Source organism: Panicum virgatum, chromosome 9K (assembly GCF_016808335.1).
Source record: "Panicum virgatum strain AP13 chromosome 9K, P.virgatum_v5, whole genome shotgun sequence".
Lineage (NCBI taxonomy): Eukaryota > Viridiplantae > Streptophyta > Magnoliopsida > Poales > Poaceae > Panicum > Panicum virgatum.
Window position 1 is genome coordinate 27,442,795 of NC_053144.1, and position 20,467 is coordinate 27,463,261.

Genomic DNA, 20,467 nt, shown 5'->3' on the forward strand with positions numbered 1-20,467 from the left:
GTTTGCAAAGATCGCTTGGGTCTTATTATAAATCTAAGAACTTAAGGAAATTCGAACTGCAGCTAACAAAAGTCCAAACTTCACATCGCGGCTCTTACTGAGTGAAACCACACAGAGAGGCGACGCCTCCGGGGTCGATCCCGTCGGCTCCCTGCCTCTCCGTCAAACTCGCTGGTGCTGGAGAGGGAGGGGAGCCGGGGGATTCGATCGCCGGCTGTGTATAGGGTAGACTTCTTGTAGTCTAGGCCTAGGGTTTGCTCGCCATCGACCTTGACGGCGGAGCTTAGGTTTCCGGCGATGGTGGCGCGGCCTTCACGCCGGCGAATAAAGCTTCTGCAGGACTTCTCCGACGACGACGGCATTGTCACTCTTCTCGGTGAGGTGGTTGCTTTTGGATTTTGTCTTCTCTTCTTCGCCTCTTTTGGATCGGGGCCCCTCCTCGTCGCCGTCGGTGTGGCTGGCGGCACTGGAGGTCTTCCTTTTCTCGGCGATGAAGGTTTGAGAGCTCTGGTCCATTCTCGTGCGATGGGGATGGATCTTTTGTGCTCCCCCGGGAGCTGCGTTCTCTGGGCTGCCGGATTTCCCTTCCGGTCGGTTGGCTTGGGCGCTTCCTTGGCGAGCCGATGCGGATTTGCTGCTGGGCTACTGCTGCTCGTCAGTGGTAGTGCCAGCTTCTCCGTTTTGCGTCTTCTTGGGTTGCTGTTCTTGGTTGATCCGATGCTGGGGTGCTCTGGTTCGCATGGGCGTTGGCGAGATTGGGTTGTTGGACAGGGAAGATTGACGACCGACGTTCTTTCACCGAGGATCTCATGCAGTTTACCATTTGGTGTCGCTTTCTTGGTCTGGATGCGTGGCGAGAATGATGATGATGCGTGCTGGGGTGCTGCTTCTCGGATGAAGCAGAGACACAACTGAGAAGATCAGAGGAAGAAGAGGGTCTTGTTTGTAATTTCTAAATTTCGTAGGGACCCTTTTGCAAAAAGGGGAAGCTCTATACTTGATCATGTTTTCATGTTAATGTAATGCTATCCCTTCTCGCAAAAAAAGAGTGAAACCTCACAGCAATCCATTTAACCAGTTGATGGTGTACAAAAGTTATTTCTTCCTGTCAGCAGCCAATGCAATGCCATTAAACATTTGGCTCTCTAACAAACTAGAATGAAAAGAGAGAGAAAAGGGGGAAAGTTCAGTTTACACCCTAGAACTATCACAAGAGTCCGATTTTCAACCTTTAGCTACAAAAACGGATAAGGAGAACCATTCAACTATCAAAACCGGATAATTTTAGCTCTTAGGGTGGTTTCAAAGGTGGTTTTGTATTTTTTTAGAAAAATAAAAAATCTAATTAGATAAAAAAAATCAAAATTAATTTATTTGAATCAGAAAAATATGAAAGGGGTACCAAAATCTTCTAAAAATGTAACCTATCTACTATTGATCTATTTGAACCTTATTTATTAAAAAGGTATAACTACAATCAAACAAATACTAGGAATATGAACAAATAGTATCTGGATAACAGAGAAGTAGAGTGCCAATAGATAGGTTATATTTTCAGAAAAACTTTGATACTAGTTTTGTATTTTTAATTTAAATAAATTACTTATGAAGCTTTTAATTTAAATTTTAATTTTTTTAAAAAAATGAAAAAAAACATCTTTGAAACCACTCTAAGGGCCAAACTTGTGTGGTTTCGACAGATAGATGGGCTCCATTATCCGATTTTGTAGTTAAAAGTTAAAATTAAATTTTTACAAGAGTTCAAGAGTGTAAATCTGATTTTTTTCGGAAAAAAATGCTACATCAGCCAGTCTCTCTCCCCGTCATTCGCCTTGCTTGGACCACATGCCCCATCTCTTAAAATTGATTAGACCTCCACGATCAATGAAGATCATAAATTGCCGCTACGGCATAACTCCACTGTTCGCAACCATCAGTTGCTTAAAGGCTAATCACGATTAGCGCCACAATTAGCAGCAAACCACGATTAGTGCAATGTGGTAACGCCCGCCCCTGCTGCCGCTCACCAACCAACCATACCGCTCCACCTTGCCCGCAACCGCGGGCACGGGCGCCACCCCTCCTCTCCCGCCAGTATATATTCGCCCGCGCGAGCACAGCCAGAGCTCGAGCTGGCGGCGCGCACGACGGCACGAGGCAAGCAGCGCGCAGTGCGAGAGAGAGTGTTCGTGTGAGCTCCTCGATCGCCGGACGCGGCCATGGAGGCGGTGGAAGCCGTGGTGGCGGCCGGCGTGGAGCCGTTCCCGACGGTGGACAAGTGCGACGCGTCGGGTCGCGGGTCGCACGCCGTGGCGGCGGACCTGGACGGCACGCTGCTCCGGTCCCGCAGCGCGTTCCCGTACTACGCCCTGGTGGCGTTCGAGACCGGCGGCGTGCCGCGGCTCCTGCTGCTGCTGCTCCTGTCCCCGCTGGCCGCGGCGCTGCGCGTGGTGGCGTCGGAGGCCGCGTGCGCGCGGGTGCTGGTGTTCGCGGCCACGGCGGGGGCGCGGGTGCGCGACATCGAGTCCGCGGCGCGCGCCGTGCTGCCCCGGTTCTACGCCGCAGACGTGCACCCGGGAGCGTGGCGCGTCTTCTCGGCGTGCGCCCGGCGCCGCGTGGTGCTCACGTCGACGCCCCGGGTCATGGCCGAGCCGTTCCTCAGGGAGTGCCTCGGCGCCGACGCCGTCGCCGGCACCGAGCTCGCCACGTGGTGCGGCCGCGCCACGGGCATGGTGGACGCGCGCCGGGGCGTCCTCGTGGGCCGCCGCAAGGCCGAGGCGCTGCGGGAGATGTTCGCCGCCGACGGCGGCGACGCGCCCGACGTCGGCCTCGGGGACAGCCGCTCCGACTACGCCTTCATGAGCATGTGCAAGGTCAGTACACCAGGATTACTTTCTCGCTCTCCAATTATTTCGTATTGCCGTAGCTCACCGTACCCCCCCCCCCCCCCCAATATTTGCACTTACAGAATTCCGTAGTATCCTGATGGATAGTACGAAGTTCTTCTTCACAGAAAAATCTTAATTAAAGCAAATCGCATAATTTTTTAAACAACTGAGGAAACATTTTGTGAAAAAAGATAAATATTCTTCGCATTGCAAACGGACAGAAAACGTATAAGATTCTCGCGTCCAAAAGCTAGACGCATTTTTGCGATAATTGGGTTGTCTGCATAGGTTGCCAAAACGAGCTGCGAGAGATTATTGGCAGCCAAGCCCAGGTGAATGTCGCACTCTCAGTAGGCAGCTGCATGATTGGATTGGAACGAAGCACGAGCTAACAAGGCACTGAATGTAATCCGTGTGGTACCGCGCGTCGCGTCGCGCATGCATGTGTTTGCAGTCAGGGAGTGGTTTCTGCATGTTCCCGCCATAAATTGGACAGACACTGTAGCTGGGTACCTTTACCTGCCACAATTAAAAAAGAGAGAGAAGAAAAGTAAGTAGTAGTATAGAAAAAATTTGCAAATTTAAAATCTATGAGCGTTAGCTCCGAACGCCAATCAATTTGTTAGTTGCAAGCACGAGCCAGTTCAATCGTGTCGACATTAAACGCCGCCGTCGCCACTCATGATCTGTTAGACATGGCATAAACTAAACAATTCCCTAGCTATATATGAGCCATGTGGGAAAATTAAGCTTCACAAAAATTCTGAAAATGACGTTGCAAGTATTGTTGGCTGGCTGATGGCTGGTGCTGATCTGGTGTGAGAGAAAAATACTGCTGCTGACAACCAGCAGAACAGAGTAAATTGCCAAACTGCAAACTCTGGGATCGGATTTGTGTCCGGATTGGCCGTTCCAAACCGGCTCTTATATTTCTTAATTAATCAAGGCGAGGGAGTTCATTCATAATCGAGGTTTCTTTCTCTGGCTGCATTTTGCTTCGTGTAGATCACCTCATGGTTGCTTGCTTGCTCACATCTTGCATATGAGTACACTACACTTGTTCCATACTCCTGGCACAGACACAACCACTGGGTACTACAGTAAAAATTACAGCAGGAGCGGTCAGATCAGAAACGAATGCAATGTATATATAGCGCGTGTGGTTGGGTCACATCTTTGGGCAGTAAAGAGCGTTTGGTGGTCAGGCAGGGACCCGGCATGGCAGATGCTGCCCAACCAAACCTACGCTCATTCATTTGGTTTAATTTAGTATCCGGTTGGCTGGTATTAACTAATTATAAGCAACCCGGTGTTAATTACGCCTACACGCCAATCTATACTAGTTTGGTCCCACCGGCCGGTAGGCCTGAGTTGGACCGGGTCGACGTACTCAACTATGGTGGTTTTGTTTGCAAGCTTGGGTTGCCCAAACTGTAAGACAAATTCGGCAAATTCGCGCGCTGAATTTTATCAACACTCGTCTAAACTTGGTAAAATTTGTCCAAGTCTTTTAAGCAGTTCGTTCCAGGAGCAGATCGCTGGAGCTCTAAGGTTCCCAATAATATGCAGCCTGTTCGGGTGGCCTGAATCAGGCGACTGGGCTAGGCTAGTCCATGTCCAGCCGAACGGCTGATGAATGGACAAGCAGCTCTTTCATATCCCGTCACTACCGAAGTGGCTGGGGCTGGCTGGCTGGCTGTATGCTCCGAATAAAGGAGAGAAAGAAGAAAAGATCCCAACGACATGAATAAAGGAGAGAAAGAAGAAACGAGAGATTAGGAAGAAGAAGAGGCTGGAGAAAGGATGAGGTGGATAAACCCCTTCCCATAATTTTTTAGGCTGCGTCCAGGGCACTCTACTATAGCTACACGTACGGTTACAAGGGTACAGCCTTTTAGGTGAATCTAACTAACCATAGTTACTACTATAGCTGGGAGTGAGCTAGCTGCCGGGGGTGGACACTGGACAGGGTGACGCTGTACGTGCCACTGCTAAACCGTTGCTTGTCTGCGCTGGATCTTAGCGTAACACGCGTGGATGGGGATCTTAGCAAGCCCAGTGTTACACGCACGACTTTGCTCCTTTTGACACTTGGTGCTGCAAAGATAATGTTTAGGTATGCCATGCCTGGCTGCTTGCGCGTCTGTCGTACTCAGCGATGTCGTCGTTTGGATCGGCACGCAGGAATAATTCTGAACAAATGCTACATGCATGCATGTTTCTCTATTAGCACGCGTACAGTAGGGTGCAACTTAACGGCGGTACAATCATAGAGCAATTTTGGGCACTTGATTCAGTTTCATGAGACCTTTCTAAATGTGGATTATGCTGCTACTAATTATTGTTCTAACTACTAACTTGATAGGCTGTATTTAGTTTCAAAATTTCTCTCTCCAAACTTTACTATTAACCTATCACATCAAATTTTTGTCTCATGCATGGAGCATTAAATGTAGGTAAATAAAAAAACTAATTGCATAGTTTTGATGTACACGACGAGACGAATCTTTTGAGCCTAGTTAGGTCATAGTAGGACAACAATTAGCACAAACAAACGAAAAAATGCTACAGTATACTACAGTGTTCCATTCAGCCTTTTTTACCACTATTTTACGGATCTAAACACAGCCATAGATAAATAGATAGAGTAATAATAATGCATGCGTGGCGCGGTGGTTGCGCGCCTCTTCAATACATATAATGCCCTGGCGCTACCATTAGTGTGGCTTCTTAATTAATTCGCCATTAACGCACGCGTGGATGGACGGCTGCAGGAGGCGTACATCGTACCGCGGGCGGCGGTGGAGCCCCTGCCCATGGACCAGCTCCCGCGCCCCGTCATCTTCCACGACGGCCGCCTGGTGCGCCGCCCGACGCCGCTGGCGGCGCTGCTCGTCGCGCTCTGGTTCCCCGCGGGCTTCGCGCTCGCCTGCCTCCGCATCGCCGCGGGCGCGCTGCTGCCCATGCCGCTCGTCTACTACGCCTTCTGGGCGCTGGGCGTGCGCGTGCTCGTCCGCGGCGCGCCGCCGCCGCCGCGTGCCGAGCGCGCCGCGGGCCGCCGGGGCGTCCTCTTCGCCTGCTCGCACCGCACACTGCTCGACCCCATCTTCCTGTCCGCGGCGCTGGGCCGGCCCGTGGCGGCGGTCACCTACTCGCTCTCGCGGCTGTCCGAGTTCCTGTCGCCGATCCGGACGGTGCGGCTGACGCGGGACCGCGCGGCGGACGCGGCCATGATCCGGGAGCTGCTGGCGGAGGGCGACCTGGCCATCTGCCCCGAGGGGACCACGTGCCGGGAGCCCTTCCTGCTGCGCTTCTCGGCGCTCTTCGCAGAGCTCACGGACGAGGTGGTGCCGGTGGCCATGGAGAACCGGATGAGCATGTTCCACGGCACCACGGCGAGGGGGTGGAAGGGGATGGACCCCTTCTACTTCTTCATGAACCCGAGCCCGGCCTACGTGGTCACCTTCCTCAGCAAGCTCCCGGCGGAGCTCACCTGCGCCGGCGGCAAGACCAGCCACGAGGTCGCCAACTACATCCAGAGGCTCATCGCCGACACGCTCTCCTACGAGTGCACCAGCCTCACCAGGAGGGACAAGTACCGGGCGCTCGCGGGCAACGACGGCGTGGTGGCGGTGGCACCCAAAAGCTAGCTAGATTAATTTCTTTTTTTAAAAAAAATGAAGATTGGATTGCATTGTTTGTGATGCGCGTGTTAAGTCTTTGTGATGATGCATGGGGCATGGCAATGGGCAGTGATTTTTCTCTTTGGTGTTTGGTCATCTCTATTGTACTACTACTGGCTATGATGTACCGACAGGAGTTGAATGCAAGATCACTCACACAAGTTAAAAAAAAAAAGTGAAGAAAGGGGACAGGGACTGACCATTCTCACGATTGCCAGTAACGTGCACCTTTAATTTCTGACGCCAACAGCTAAGGGCATTATGGTCATGTATGTTTAGTTCCGACCCCATAAACTCCGTAAACAAAAAAAAACATCACATCGAATATTTCGACACATGCATGGAGTACTAAATGAAGTCTATTTACAAAACTTTTTGCATGGATGAGCTGTAAATCGCGAGACGAATCTATTGAGCCAACTTAATCTATGATTTACAACAGTAATGCTACAGTAACCATCCTCTAATCATAGATTAATTAGCATCATTAGATTCGTCTCGCGATTTACAACTCATCTGTGCAAAAAGTTTTGTAAATAGACTTCATTTAATACTTCAAATTAGGAAGATTCTTTTAAAAAATTTTGCGTTTCAAGGCAAATTTATTTCGTTTGGTAGATTGGTTGCAGTTCACACACCCACAGACCATAGGCTAGGCTGTAGTATGTTGTCGCAATTCAGTAGGCAACTGGACAACTGCCCAACCAGGTACAAAAAGAACACCAAACACCACTGATATACACACGGCAAAGCACGTCCTACCCTCGACCCCCTAGCTTGTTTCAACAAAAGAAGGGAGGTCTCATTTCCAGCAAGATAAGTTATCACGCACCAATGGAAGGAAACAAAGATTGCTCTATGGATCGCCATTGATTAGACTGCTCAACTGAAAAGGGTAATGTCTGCGAGAGTTCGAACAAAACATAAAAAAGTGTTCTAGCTGTTGATTTCCTGGCCTGTGTAGGTGATTATCGATAGCTCTCTTACAGTTTCTTGTCCCAGGTTCATGCTATGCTCGGTCCTATCTACACCCTGGAATTGGAATAGCTACATAACATAACATGCCATGCCACTTACAAGACAGTGGATTACTCTGCCACTTACATAACATGCTATGCCATGCCATGCTACATAATGGCTTACTCTGCGCATACTTTGCAGCTCTTCCGGCAGAACCCAGGTGCTTCCTTGGTCCCCACCATATAGTTAGGGTTCTTGGCGCACTCACCCACGGCCGCCCACTGGGGGCAGAGGGCATTGTCATCCTCGCATCCATCAGATGAACCCGCTTGCTTGACAGGGAGATCAAACGACCTCACATGGATCCATTTAGTGGCGGACCACTTCTGGCCTTCGATGACGGGGCAGCTCCCGTGCAAGCTGTCAGAATCTGTTGTTGCATCAGGGTGGAGACTGAAGAACAGCAAGGCGTCACCCTTAACCGGTTTAACTGTGGAGCAAGCCAACAAATAGACATCAGAGCAAACATAAGTAGAAGGTAGACTTTAAGATATGCAAAGCTCAAAAATTCTACTGGGAAACTAGGATCGGGTCTGGACCATAGTGAAAGCAATGAAGATTGCGTGGAAAGATTGATTGATTGATTAGGAGTAAACAGAGGTTACATATATATAGGCAGGGAACTCCCCTAGCCTTACCTAATCAATCTAGGGTTCGGCAGGCCTGGCGGCACAGCCCACCCAGGCCCAGGCGCACAGCACACGCTTGGGCCCTCTCACACACAAACACATATACATGTCTAACACCCCCCCCAGTCTGATCGTCGGCAGCCTGAACGTTCAGACTGGACCTGAACTCTGTGAAAATAGAAGACGGCAGGCCCTTGGTGAAGATGTCGGCGTACTGTGAGCTCGTAGGAACATGAAGAACGTGAACAGCTCCTGTAGCAACACGCTCCCGAACAAAGTGAAGATCAATCTCAACATGTTTGGTGCGCTGATGCTGTACGGGATTGGCAGACATGTAGACGGTGATGATATTGTCGCAGTAAACCAGGGCAGCTCTGCTAACAGGCGCATGCAGCTCAGCAAGAAGCTGGCGCAACCAAGAAACCTCTGCGACAGCATTGGCGACAGCTCTGTATTCGGCCTCAGCACTGGAACGCGAAACTACAGTGTGGCGCTTGGAGGACCAGGAGATGAGATTGTCACCAAAGAAGACCGCATAGCCAGAAGTCGACTTGCGGGTATCAGGGCAACCAGCCCAATCAACATCTGAGTAGACCACAAGATCAGACTGAGCAGACGGACGCAGCAGGAGTCCCAGGTGAAGTGTGCCTCGAACATATCTCAAAATCCGCTTGAGAGCAGCCAAATGGGGCTCTCGAGGATCATGCATATGAAGACAAACCTGCTGAACAGCATATGCGATGTCTGGACGGGTGAAGGTCAGGTACTGCAGGGCGCCAGCTAAACTGCGAAAATCGGTAGGATCAGCCACAGGAACACCACCATCCGCAGGGAGCTTGGGATTTGTGTCGACAGGCGTGGCACAAGGCTTGCAGTCTGACATACCAGCTCGCTGAAGAATCTCGACCATATATTGACGCTGAGACAGCAGAAGACCAGAACCAGAACGCTGCACATGCATACCCAGAAAGTGATGAAGCTCACCAAGATCCTTCATGGAAAACTCGTGCTGAAGGGCATCGATGACATGGCGAAGTAACTGAGTCGATGAGGCCGTAAGAACGATGTCATCCACGTAGAGCAAAAGATACACTGTGTCACCACCCCGGCGATAGACAAACAACGACGTGTCTGTCTTGGCCTCCACAAACCCGAGCTGAATGATGTAGGAGGCGAAGCGACTGTACCATGCCCTGGGCGCCTGCTTAAGACCGTAAAGTGATCGATTAAGCCGGCACACATAATCTGGATGAGCTGAATCCTCGAAACCCGTCGGCTGAGAACAATAGACTGTCTCGGATAGGTTGCCATGAAGGAACGCATTCTTGTCATCGAGCTGATGAATAGGCCAGTTGTGAGAAAGCCAGAGACAGAACTGTGCGGACTGTAGCTGGCTTGACAACCGGACTGAAGGTCTCATCAAAATCAATCCCTGGACGCTGTGTGAAGCCACGAAGAACCCAGCGAGCCTTATAGCGTTCCAGAGTACCATCTGCCTTGAGCTTGTGTTTGAACACCCATTTGCCACTCACAATGTTGCAATGCGACGGTCGAGGAACTAGATCCCAAGTTCTGTTCATCAACAGGGCGTCGAACTCCTCTTGCATAGCGCCTCGCCAATTAGGATCAGCAAGGCCCCCGCGATATGAGCGAGGAATAGGAGACAGCGTCGAGGCAGTGTACATGGACGGGAAGCGCAGCCCACTCTTCGCACGTGTGGTCATACCATGTTGGTTAGACACAGGCTGTGTCGGAACAGCACCACGTGGACGAACTCCCGCAGGGGCCAGTGGGAGGCAGGTGCGGGCGAAGCCACGGCCGAGGCGACGGGAGCAGGCCGCGGCGTGAAGACGAGCGACGCTGAAGAAGCGCCGGCTGGTGGCGCACCAGGTGGTGTAGCAGGGGATGCCGAGGGGGCGCCTGCTGGTATGGGGGATGCTGCTGGAGATGTCGCAGGTGTCGCCGGGGGAGCTGGGGTGCCCAACACGGGGAGCGAGCCCAGCTCAGACCGCGTTGAGGGCGCAGAGGGGGCCGCACGTGGCTGTGCAGCGGGCGCCAGGGGAGCTGGGGCGCCAAACACAGTGGGCGCCCCCAGCTAAGGTTGCGCCGAGGATGCAGAGGTCGCCGCACGTGGCTGTGCGGCGGTCGCTGGTGTACCTGCGGGCAGAAGCTGTACGGGTCCAATAGGAGCCTGTACAAGGTCAGAGTGATCATAAAGGAACTCAAAATCTGCTGCACCAGGAGGTGTGGGCTGCGAAGAAAATGGGAACGAGGTCTCATCAAACACCACATGGCGTGAGATAAGAACTCGGTTGGACTGGAGATCAAGGCAGTGGTACCCTTTGTGGTTAGCAGAATATCCCAGGAAGACACACGATGCTGAACGTGGAGCGAGTTTGTGGGCTGCAGTGGCGGAAAGGTTGGGATAACAGAGACAGCCAAAAACCCGAAGATGACCATATGTTGGGGCAGTGCCAAACAAGGCGAAATGGGGTGTGGCTAACTGCAGAGTTTTGGTCGGAAGGATGTTCAGCACGTGTGTAGCAGCAAGGAGAGCTTCTACCCAATACGTGGGAGGCATACTGGCCTGAAATAGTAGGGAGCGAGCAGCATTGTTAACAGTACGAATCATGCGCTCAGCTTTACCGTTTTGAGGCGAGGTGTATGGACAGGACATGCGCAGGTGAACGCCGTTGGTGAGGAAGAAGGTGCGAGTGCTAGAGTTGTCAAACTCACGCCCGTTGTCGCACTGCACAGCTTTTACCGTGACACCAAACTGTGTGCGCACATAAGAGAAAAAATTTGCCAGTGTGGAAAATGTGTCAGATTTAACACGCAGAGGAAAAGTCCAAAGGTAATGAGAACAGTCATCGAGAACAACTAAGTAATATTTAAAACCAGAGACGCTGGGAACTGGAGAGGTCCACAAATCACAATGAATAAGATCAAAATTACTAGTTGCACGCGAGTTCGATGACTGAAAAGGCAAACGAGTATGACGGCCTAGTTGACAAGCATGACAGATGGAGCTAGGTGCCGTGGTACAAAAGGGGACAACTGAAGCGACCTTCGCTAAGACCTCATGACCAGGATGACCAAGACGGCGATGCCACAACGAGGAGGTGGATGAAGCAGCTAGAGCCTGCGCCGTGGGAAGACGGAGGGGGTATAGCGGGCCGGAGCTATTGCACCTAACGATCACCCTCTGCGTTGTGAGATCCTTCACAGAGCAACCAGCGGGGTCAAATTCAACAGAGCAATTGTTATCGATAGTAAACTGGCGTACAGAAATAAGATTTTTAATAAGTCTTGGAGAAACAAGAACATTATTAAGAGATAAATGCCCAGGAAGTGAAGTAGCACCAGTAGCAGTGACGGGAAGCAGAGAGCCGTCACCGACAACAATTGATGAAGGAAAAGGATACCGCGGGGATAAAACATGTGAAAGAGTGGAAGAATTCGAGGTCATATGAGAGGTAGCACCTGAGTCGAAGTACCAGTCGGTCTGAGGTTGCGGCTGGAGAGTCATGGTGCTGAAGGTCGAGGCGAGGGACTGCTGATCCCAGGACGAAGGGACGCCGCTTGCTGGTTGCTGGAAACCAGGAGGCGGCGCCTGGTGAGGAAGAGTAGGGGCGCCGAAGTAGTACTGGGGCGCCAGCGGTCCATACAGCGAGTGATGGACGGGCGGGATGGCCTGCTGCTGTGCCTGGGCGGACTGAAAAGCATGCTGCTGGGCGACCAGCGCATGCTGCTGGGAGGATGGCACCCCTGGGACGCCAGGAGGAGCCGATGAAGCAGCCGGAGGCCTAGATCCGGGCCACATTTGAATTGTGCCGGTCCAGGGGTTGTAGAAGGAGGGCCACTGCACCGGGGGCCCTTGAGAAGGCGCTGAGGCGGCTTGGCTGCTAGGGACAGAGGCGCCAGTGGAGGACTGGGCGCCATTGCCGCCCTTGCTGCCATTGCCGCGCTTGCCGCGGCCGCCCTTGCCGGAAGACACCGAGTTGTTGGAGCCACCGTTGCCGCCGCCACCCCTCCCCCCGGACCCCTTGCCGCCACCTGATCCAGAGTTGGATCGACCAGAGGGGCGCTGAGAGGGAGCGGGGGAACGCTGAGATGATGTTGTCCCAGCAAGGAGGGCGGTAGGAGTGGTCGCCTGGTTCGACAAGGTGATCTCCTCCAAGATCAGATCGTCGCAGACCTCCAGGAAGGAGTGGAACGGGCGGCTGCGGCGCAGATGGCGTCCAATGGAGGCGTACTTCTCTTTGAGGCCACGGAGAACGTTGAGGACGAGTGTACGATCGGAGACGACTTCGCCGAGATTGGCTAGGTCATCGGCCATGCACTTGAAGCGTTTGCAGTAGTCCGTGATGGAGAGGTCGCCTTGGACGAACGTCCGGAAGCGAGCGTCGAGATGCAGGGCACGCGCCTCCTTGTTCCCAATGAACTGGGCCTCGATGGCGAGCCAGGTCGAGCGAGCCGTGGCGCCCTGGGTACTCCGGGCCATGACAATGTCGACGAGGTCGCTGGAGAGCGTGCCGTGGAGCCATGATCGGACGACGCAGTCCATGCGCGCCCAATCTGGGGAGGTGCGCAGAGGAATGTCGTCGAGAACGTGATCCTCCAGCGAGTACTTGCCGAGGGTGAGCAGGAACTGTTCACGCCACTTGGAGTAGCTGCCGGAGTTGACGTCGAGGACGACGAGGACGAGGCTGCGGATGTTCTGCACGGCGATGGCCTGGGCGTGCAGGTTGAGGAGCGCAGCAGCCTCGTGAAGAAGAAGAGCGCCGTGGAGATCGCCGGGGGAGTCGCCGTGCACAGAAGGTTCTGCGTGATGGTTGTTGGCGTCGTCGATAGCGGCGGCGGCGGCCTTGCGCTCGCGCGCGGCGCGCTGAAGGACAGCACGCGCGCGCGTCGGCGTCCTCGCGATCCTTGGCGGCGGCGGCGGCCTCCTTCTCGGCTTCCTGGGCGCGAGAGAGGGCGGCGTCGCGGGCGGATATACGGGCCGCGCGTTCCTCTTCCTCCTTCTGGTGGGCGGCCTCGGAATCGGTCGATCCAGCCATCGCGCAGCACGGCAAGGGGCCGGTGCGAGATGGGGAAAGAAGATTGCGGCGGCCGGCGAGGGTGGACGCAGCGCGAGGATCTCGCGCGCGAGGGATCAGCGCCGCGGGGCGCGCTGGGTGGGCGCGGCGCGAGGAACTCGCGCGCGCAGGAGCAGCGCCGCGGGGCGCGCTAGGGTGCGGAAGCGGGATCGGGATCCCGATCTCTTGATACCATGAAAGCAATGAAGATTGCGTGGAAAGATTGATTGATTGATTGATTAGGAGTAAACAGAGGTTACATATATATAGGCAGGGAACTCCCCTAGCCTGACCTAATCAATCTAGGGTTCGGCAGGCCTGGCGGCACAGCCCACCCAGGCCCAGGCGCACAGTACACGCCTGGGCCCTCTCACACACAAACACATATACATGTCTAACACAGTCATGTTGTGCAAGAACTGGTCAATATCATATATTGTGCAGATCTACAAGGTAATTTCATTTTATCAGAAATGTTTGTTATACCTGCATATCCATTTCTTGTGCACTCAGACCAGGTGTCGTCCTTGGGCTGTAATAGCTTCCCCTGTCGAATGTCTGAGTTATTGCAACTGACGTTCTTAAGAAAGTAACACAAGAAGGACAAGTAATTACCTCTGCATTAGGGAAGATGGTCTCTCCGCCCTTCTCAACATTTGATAGGTACATGAGCACAGTGGCGATGCGGTGGCCTCCAAGGGCTTGATTATTTTTGTCATGGAAATAGTCATAGTGGGGCTCATACTTCTCACCATTCTGGTAGTGTAATATCTGAATGGATTCACCATTCTCTAAGGATGCCATGACAATAGCATTAAGATTATTGACGGTTAAAAGGAAGGAAATGCAATTCCAAAAGGGTTTGAGTAATTTAATTTAAGCTTTCAAGGTACCTGGTGGAAGAAAAGTCCAAGCAGCTATCCTCTCCTCTATTCTAGTTACTACTTCATCCTGCCAGGTAAGTAGCTTAGTTAATATATTGAGGTTACATTTCGTAGTTTGTACATAATTAATTGACGCCAGCTAGCAGATAGGACTTCTTTACTATTTTACTGATTCCAAATAAGACAGGACACCATGAATGTGAATGCGTACTATCAAGAAACATATTATGTTGATCAAACTGATCTATGAACGAGCACGACTACGGCTACCTAAAATTAGTGTGACGTTCTTGTTCAAAAAAAGCGAAAGTGTATCATGTGCAGCCCATTATATGGACCATGTGAGGAAGGAGCAGGACCATGCATCCAAAGGATTGTGCACAGTTCACGGGTGGTTGCTGTTTATGTGAACAATGACCATGTGGTTACTGTAACTGCAGGCTTAGGTTTGCTTTGTACTTCATGTTTGATAAGATTGAGCAATCTCCTTGATCCAAGTCAGTCAACCCATCTATATCAGATGGGCTTGTATCTCTACTCACTAATCAAAAAATACATCAAAGTTGCTAGCACTGTAATCTATCCATGGTCGTGTGGTGTGGCATTGCCGCCAGTCATTGGCAATGAACACGCTATTTGAGTTCAGGCCATCCAAATGCATATGACCGCATGTCTGGTATTCTGAATCAAGGGCAATATCTCAGGTTCCACTTGCTAGTCATGAGAATGAACAGAGTTCAGACATTGAAGCCCATAAGTGGAAGGTGGAACATGACACTGCAACAGTTTGAAACAATCCATCAAATGTGATGATAATGAACGAAGATAAATAACCAATATAAGCTGCCAGACACGACAAAACATGTTGTGCTATGCATATGTGTACAAGTGAGGGGTTATACTTAGACCACCCCCTCTAGCCACTCCGACCCTAAAACCCAGGTGTTAGAGTGGGGGAGAGGGGGGGCTTTATCACTGGACCAACATTCCCCCTACGGCGAGCGAGCCGCGCCGCGCCGCGCCTGTGGCTGCTGGCTGCTGGTCTCAGCGAACCCCACAGGGGAAATCGCGCAGCGGAAGAAATGCGTGGCTGGTGGGTTTCGAACCCGGGACCTGGCTTTGATACCAACTTAGACCATACCCTCTAGCCACTCCGACCCTAAAACCCAGGTGTTAGAGTGGGGGAGAGGGGAGGCTTTATCACTGGACCAACAGTTATGACCAATTCCTGCACTCGCCAAACCAGAACTCCAAGGAAAATTCAAAATTCAAAGCATGAAGTAAACCCGATAAAGCCAATATGCAAAACTAAGATAAAATGGCAGGATAGAGCAAAGGGTTTGTCAAACAAAGTACAACAGAACAGGACCACGTTCCAAGCAGTGTACAAGCAAAAAATGGCACTCTTACTCACATCTAGCAAAAAGAAATCAGCAGACCAAACTGAAAGAGCAAAGATGGCATACGTCAAAATCCAGTTACCTTATCCCAAATATCAAGGGACGAGATTTTTTACGGGAAAGCAAATAAGAAGCCAACCTCATATGTTTTCTGTCATATGTTGAGGTACAATTCCTCATATGAAAAATTTTGAGAAGTACATGACGAGCTATTATAAAACTTAGGAAAAAGTCCATTTTTCTTCCTTTTTTTGAGGGAATCGGCAGGGGAGCCCCCTACCTATTTTTTGTATATACATATATAAACTTATCGATCCAGTTTGTCCGCTTAACCCCCTAGCAAAATTTAGGTTCAATTTACTCCCTCGAACAATTTCAATTGGTCCAATCAACCCCCTACTGAAATTTCTCTTTTTTGTTTCTTCCCATACAAATTAAATTTTAAGTTCAAATTTTGTGAGTGGATAGAGAACATGATGCCTTATTATGTTAAAAGAATACATTAAGATTTTTTTCATGGTTATTTCATAGGTTAGGAATAGAGATACAATTCTGCATGAAAAGTAATATAAAAAAAATCATAATGTATTTTTTCTAGCACAGGGCATATTATAAGTCACGTTGCAGAATGTGAAGTCAAAATTCCTCTTGTGAGCGGAGAAATAAAAAAGAGAAATCTCAATAAGTAGTAGTTTGGACCAATTGAAATACTATGGCGAAGTAAATTGGGCCTAAATTGTGTTCAGGGGATTAAGCGGAAAAAGTGGACTGGTGAGGGGAGTAAAATGAACTTTTGCCTAAAACTTAAATAAAATGTGCACTCAATAAAAAAAACCCAACAAATCCCATCAGGGTAGAAAATGTAGAGAAGGCAGAAACCAGCAATAATGAACAATTATTAGTGCTTTCGTGTATAGATGCACTGATATTATATGGTCCTCTGCAGTTCATGTCTCTGCAATTAAGTACTGTAATACAGCAAAACAATTAAGCAATCAGGAAGACAAGCAAAGTTTAACTAAACAGAAATGAACCAATTTAGTTGACTTTAATTCAGCAATGTAAGATATAGTTATGTCTAGGAAGCTAATAGGTAATAAGATATTTTGTTATAGTACTTCACATAGTATACAGTGCAAGTCACAGCCAAAAAGAACTAGCATATTAGGATGCAAGTGGGCATGCCATTCTATATCATTTCTCCTCCTAAATTAATTATGCATAATGCCATTGTAGTTCATTTTATCAACTTTTTGGGTCAACCCAGTGACCGAAAATTATTAGAACTTGCATCCCTACTGACATAGTGACATATATGAAATAGCCACAGTTGAAATATAAACGGCAACCATTTAATAAAAGGAACAAACTTTCAGATTTCAAGCATAGTGTGCCAGATAAGCTTAATTAAAATGGCAGATCCTTGTCATATTACATCTGGACAACTAAAGGTACGGATGCTTACAAGCATCAACATTCAATGGATGAACCTAGATACTTACAAAAATTTAATTTCAAGAAAAAGAGTCAAAAGTTACTCCTCAGAGCTATTGGTTACACAAAGTGAAACCCAGTATGAATATTCTGTATGACTGTATGAGCGCCAGAAGTAAAATCAGAATTTAGTCATGGTAGCAACAATATCTACAAATTCATAGAGAAAAAAACTAAACTTCACAAATGTCCACAGAAGAGCTATAGTACTAATTGCATTCATAGATGGCCATGCAGCCCGAAGCCCACAGGCCCGGCCCAAGCACGGCGATTTTGGCCCGGCCCAAGTATGGCCCGGCCCGGTCCAAACCGTGCCCGGGCTAGCCCGGCCCGCTACCCATGCCCGGGCTTCGGCCGCACCCCCCACCCATGGGCCGGCACGGCCCGGCACGGATGTTTGTTGGAGTATATTGAGCCCTTGTGTATAGAGGCCCATCTAGAGGCCCATGTATAGGTATTATATATACCCACCCTTCTAGGGTTGGAGGAATACAAGCCATCATTTCCTCCTACAATGTTGAAGGCCGGCCCGTAGGCGGCCCGTTAACTTCCACAGCCCAGCCCACACACAAAGAACACAGCGCGGCGCCCCCCACACACACCGCCCCGACCGGCCGACCCCACAGCCCAACCCTAACTCATCCGTCATGCCCAGACCCCGACCCCAATTCCCCACCCGCCCCAAGCCGGCAAGCCCCCAACCGGCCAACCCCCGGCTCCCCCCGTCGTCTCGCTCACCTGACCTCCCAGACTCCCACTCCCAGTACTCGGCGGCACACCATGCGCGGCTGAAGCGGAGCAGGCGCGGCGGCGGCGGCTGCCGAGCTGCCCGGAGCCGCGCCGAGGCGGACCGCGTACGCGGCAGCGGCCGAGCGGCCCGGAGGTCGGAGCCGCGCCAAGGCGGACCGCGTACGCGGCGGCGACCGAGCGGCCCAGAGGCCGGAGCTCCTCCAGCGACGGCGGCGGCGCATGGACCTCCCCGCAGCGGATCCGGCGGCGACGCAGCGGATCCAGCGGCGATGCAGCGGATCCAACCTCCCCGGCGGCGGCGCATGGTGGCGGGCTCGGATTGGACCTCCCCGGCAGTGGATCCGGCGATGGCGCATGCTGGCGGCGCATGGTGGCAGGTCCGCCGCTCCGAGCTACACGCTCGCCGCCTTCTGCGGCGCGACGCCCCCATCGTGGGCCGCGGGCGGCCCGAGCCCGACAAGCAGGCCGGGCTCCGCGGGCTGGCCCGGCACGAAAAAGGCCCGTGGGCCCGTGCCTGAGCAGTCACCCCAGCCCGTGGGCTGACCCGGCATGGCCCGCTAAGGGATAGGGCCGGGCCAGGCACGGCCCGGAGATGACCGGGCCAGGGCGGACCCGGGCTCGGGCCGGGCCGGGCCGCCCGAATGGACTGTTGGCATTTCACCCATAGATCAACACTGTTGGCAAAAGAACCATGAACCATGTAGACCTATATAAGTTAATTCAAGCAAAACAATGCCGTGCTATCTCAGAATTGCAATACTCAATGTAACCTGCGATTGTTCACTAACAATCTGACTAATTTCACTTTATGAATGCACAAGCATTCCCCTGCATTGCTTCATACAAGCACCGAATCTACATGAGACAACTTTCCAGCTCCGAACCATTTCAATCCCGAATATGTTCAAAAAATAAAGTGAAGTGCCATCTGCTCACCTGCTTCTTCTCGAGGAACATGCCGGAGCTGGTGCGCACCTCGCTCTGGACGCTCTTCCCGGACTCGTTGTCCGCCACCATCGACTTCTCCAACTTGTCCTTGGCCTTCAGTCGACCAGAAACCGAATCAATCAACCAATCAAAGCAGACATCACAACAAGCCGATACCACCCATCCCCCGGCACTCACCAGCGCGATCAGGTGGTCGCACTCCGCGTCCGTCAGGAACCCCTTGTGGAGGAACGCCCTAATCGCCACACGGAACCACACAGCGGTCAGACTCGCGCGCGACATAGTGGTTTTGGGAGAAGGGCAGAGCAGAGTGGGAGGGAGATCGGATCGTCACCTGGGGCGCCACGAGAGCTGGACCACGCGGGAGGGGTCGAAGGCGCCGGCGCCCCGGCTCGCCGCGGTGGCGGGGGCAAAGCCGCCGGCGAGGAGGAGCGCGACCGCGGTGGCGAGGAAGAGGTGGCGGTGGACAGCCATGGCGTTGCGCCGCGAGATGGGAGGAGGGCGAAGGGCGGGGGAGCACTTGGGCTGGGGAAGACGAAGTGGGGTGTCAACCGTCCAGGAGCCGACGCAACGGGGGAGTGCCACTGACAGCGGGTCTGATAACACGTGGACCCCAATCGTCAGTGAGCGAAGAGAAGGTCATGGGTGAGAGCTGCACCAAGTCGTTCCCTCGTTCCGGAAGTTTCCAAACCCACGCGGGTGGGCATCGCTTTCTGAACACTATGAAGCGGAATTTAGTGTGTTGCTAGAAGTACGTTTTCCCACTTAAAAATTGGGTAAAGTTACTTCCTCCGTTTCAGATTAATTGCACTTTTATGATTCAAAAAATGTTCCAATTTAACTGCCTCTCTCAGCTTTGTACATGGGCACGTGGCACAGATGTGGCTGTTTTGGTAGAGACAGTGTTTTGCGGCAGCATGGGAGTGCCTAAATGTAACTGCTGTGGCCCATCATTTATTTAAAAAATTAAAGCGCCTCTTTCCATAACCTGTCTTGTAAAGCTGAACTCCTCTCAAACAAAAAAAAAACTGATATGCTTTGATGGGTTTCTTCAGCCCTTCTCGATTCTTCCAATCCTAAGCACCGCACCGTCTCTCATGGGATGCTTATTTTCTGGAGTATTCCACATTATTTACGTGGAGGCATATTTTGCTTTTTATGTGTAACATGTGAAAAGATGCAATGATTACCTATATTTCTAGTCTACTACTGTATCTGTTGGATCCTACTTTACATAGGGGTATTAATGTCATTTCCTATGAAGACTAAGATTACTATTCAAATTCTAGAATTGCCCTTAAACTGGGATGGAGGGAGTATATCTCACTCGTATAATCCAGAGCTCTTTCACTCAAATTTGTGGTCGTCGAATGCTTCTAGGCTTGTTTTAATCTATCCGATCAATCCGTCACTCAGTATTTTTTCTCCATCTCTGACATGTGGATGAGGTAAAAGCAAATGACTTATATAGTGGATAGTAACTCTTTTGTGCCGGTGGGTAGCTAACGGTCAAAGTTTTGTCACTTGGGCAAAGAACTCATTAGATTCATCAGGTTCCTATCACAGGGAATTCTAAAGTCGGTTTCTAAAATTGTCTTTGTTTGATACAATTAATTAACGGACAAAATTTTGTCTACAAGTTCTAGAAAGAAACCAAACAAGGTCAACTTAAAGGGAAGTGGCGGAACGTACG

The 20,467-nt window shown here is 51.2% G+C and overlaps 2 protein-coding genes across 2 annotated transcripts; one reads left to right on the forward strand and one right to left on the reverse strand.

Annotated features, from left to right (window-relative positions):
- Positions 1-2,116: 2,116 nt before the first annotated feature.
- Positions 2,117-6,735, forward strand: LOC120651071 (glycerol-3-phosphate acyltransferase RAM2-like). Its single transcript, XM_039928428.1, has 2 exons — positions 2,117-2,873; positions 5,663-6,735. The coding sequence occupies exons 1-2, from the start codon at positions 2,220-2,222 to the stop codon at positions 6,536-6,538; spliced, it is 1,530 nt and encodes a 509-aa protein (XP_039784362.1). The 5' UTR covers positions 2,117-2,219; the 3' UTR covers positions 6,539-6,735.
- Positions 6,736-7,412: 677 nt separating this feature from the next.
- On the reverse strand, positions 7,413-19,377 carry LOC120651072 (probable prolyl 4-hydroxylase 7). The gene is made up of 7 exons (XM_039928430.1): positions 19,109-19,377; positions 18,952-19,009; positions 18,763-18,867; positions 14,192-14,249; positions 13,914-14,089; positions 13,785-13,845; positions 7,413-8,021 (listed from the first exon to the last, which is right to left on the reverse strand). The coding sequence occupies exons 1-7, from the start codon at positions 19,246-19,248 to the stop codon at positions 7,711-7,713; spliced, it is 909 nt and encodes a 302-aa protein (XP_039784364.1). The 5' UTR covers positions 19,249-19,377; the 3' UTR covers positions 7,413-7,710.
- Positions 19,378-20,467: the final 1,090 nt, after the last annotated feature.

What these genes read in the sequence shown, in the direction of transcription:
- LOC120651071 (XM_039928428.1), top strand. Translation starts at nt 2,220, where the DNA reads ATGGAGGCGGTGGAAGCCGTGGTGGCGGCCGGCGTGGAGCCGTTCCCG. An exon ending in CCTTCATGAGCATGTGCAAG is followed by an intron (nt 2,874 to 5,662) that starts GTCAGTACACCA and finishes GGACGGCTGCAG; the next exon opens with GAGGCGTACATCGTACCGCG.
- LOC120651072 (XM_039928430.1), bottom strand. Translation starts at nt 19,248, where the DNA reads ATGGCTGTCCACCGCCACCTCTTCCTCGCCACCGCGGTCGCGCTCCTC. An exon ending in GCGACCACCTGATCGCGCTG is followed by an intron (nt 18,868 to 18,951) that starts GTGAGTGCCGGG and finishes GGTCGACTGAAG; the next exon opens with GCCAAGGACAAGTTGGAGAA. An exon ending in TTGGACTTTTCTTCCACCAG is followed by an intron (nt 14,090 to 14,191) that starts GTACCTTGAAAG and finishes TGGCATCCTTAG; the next exon opens with AGAATGGTGAATCCATTCAG.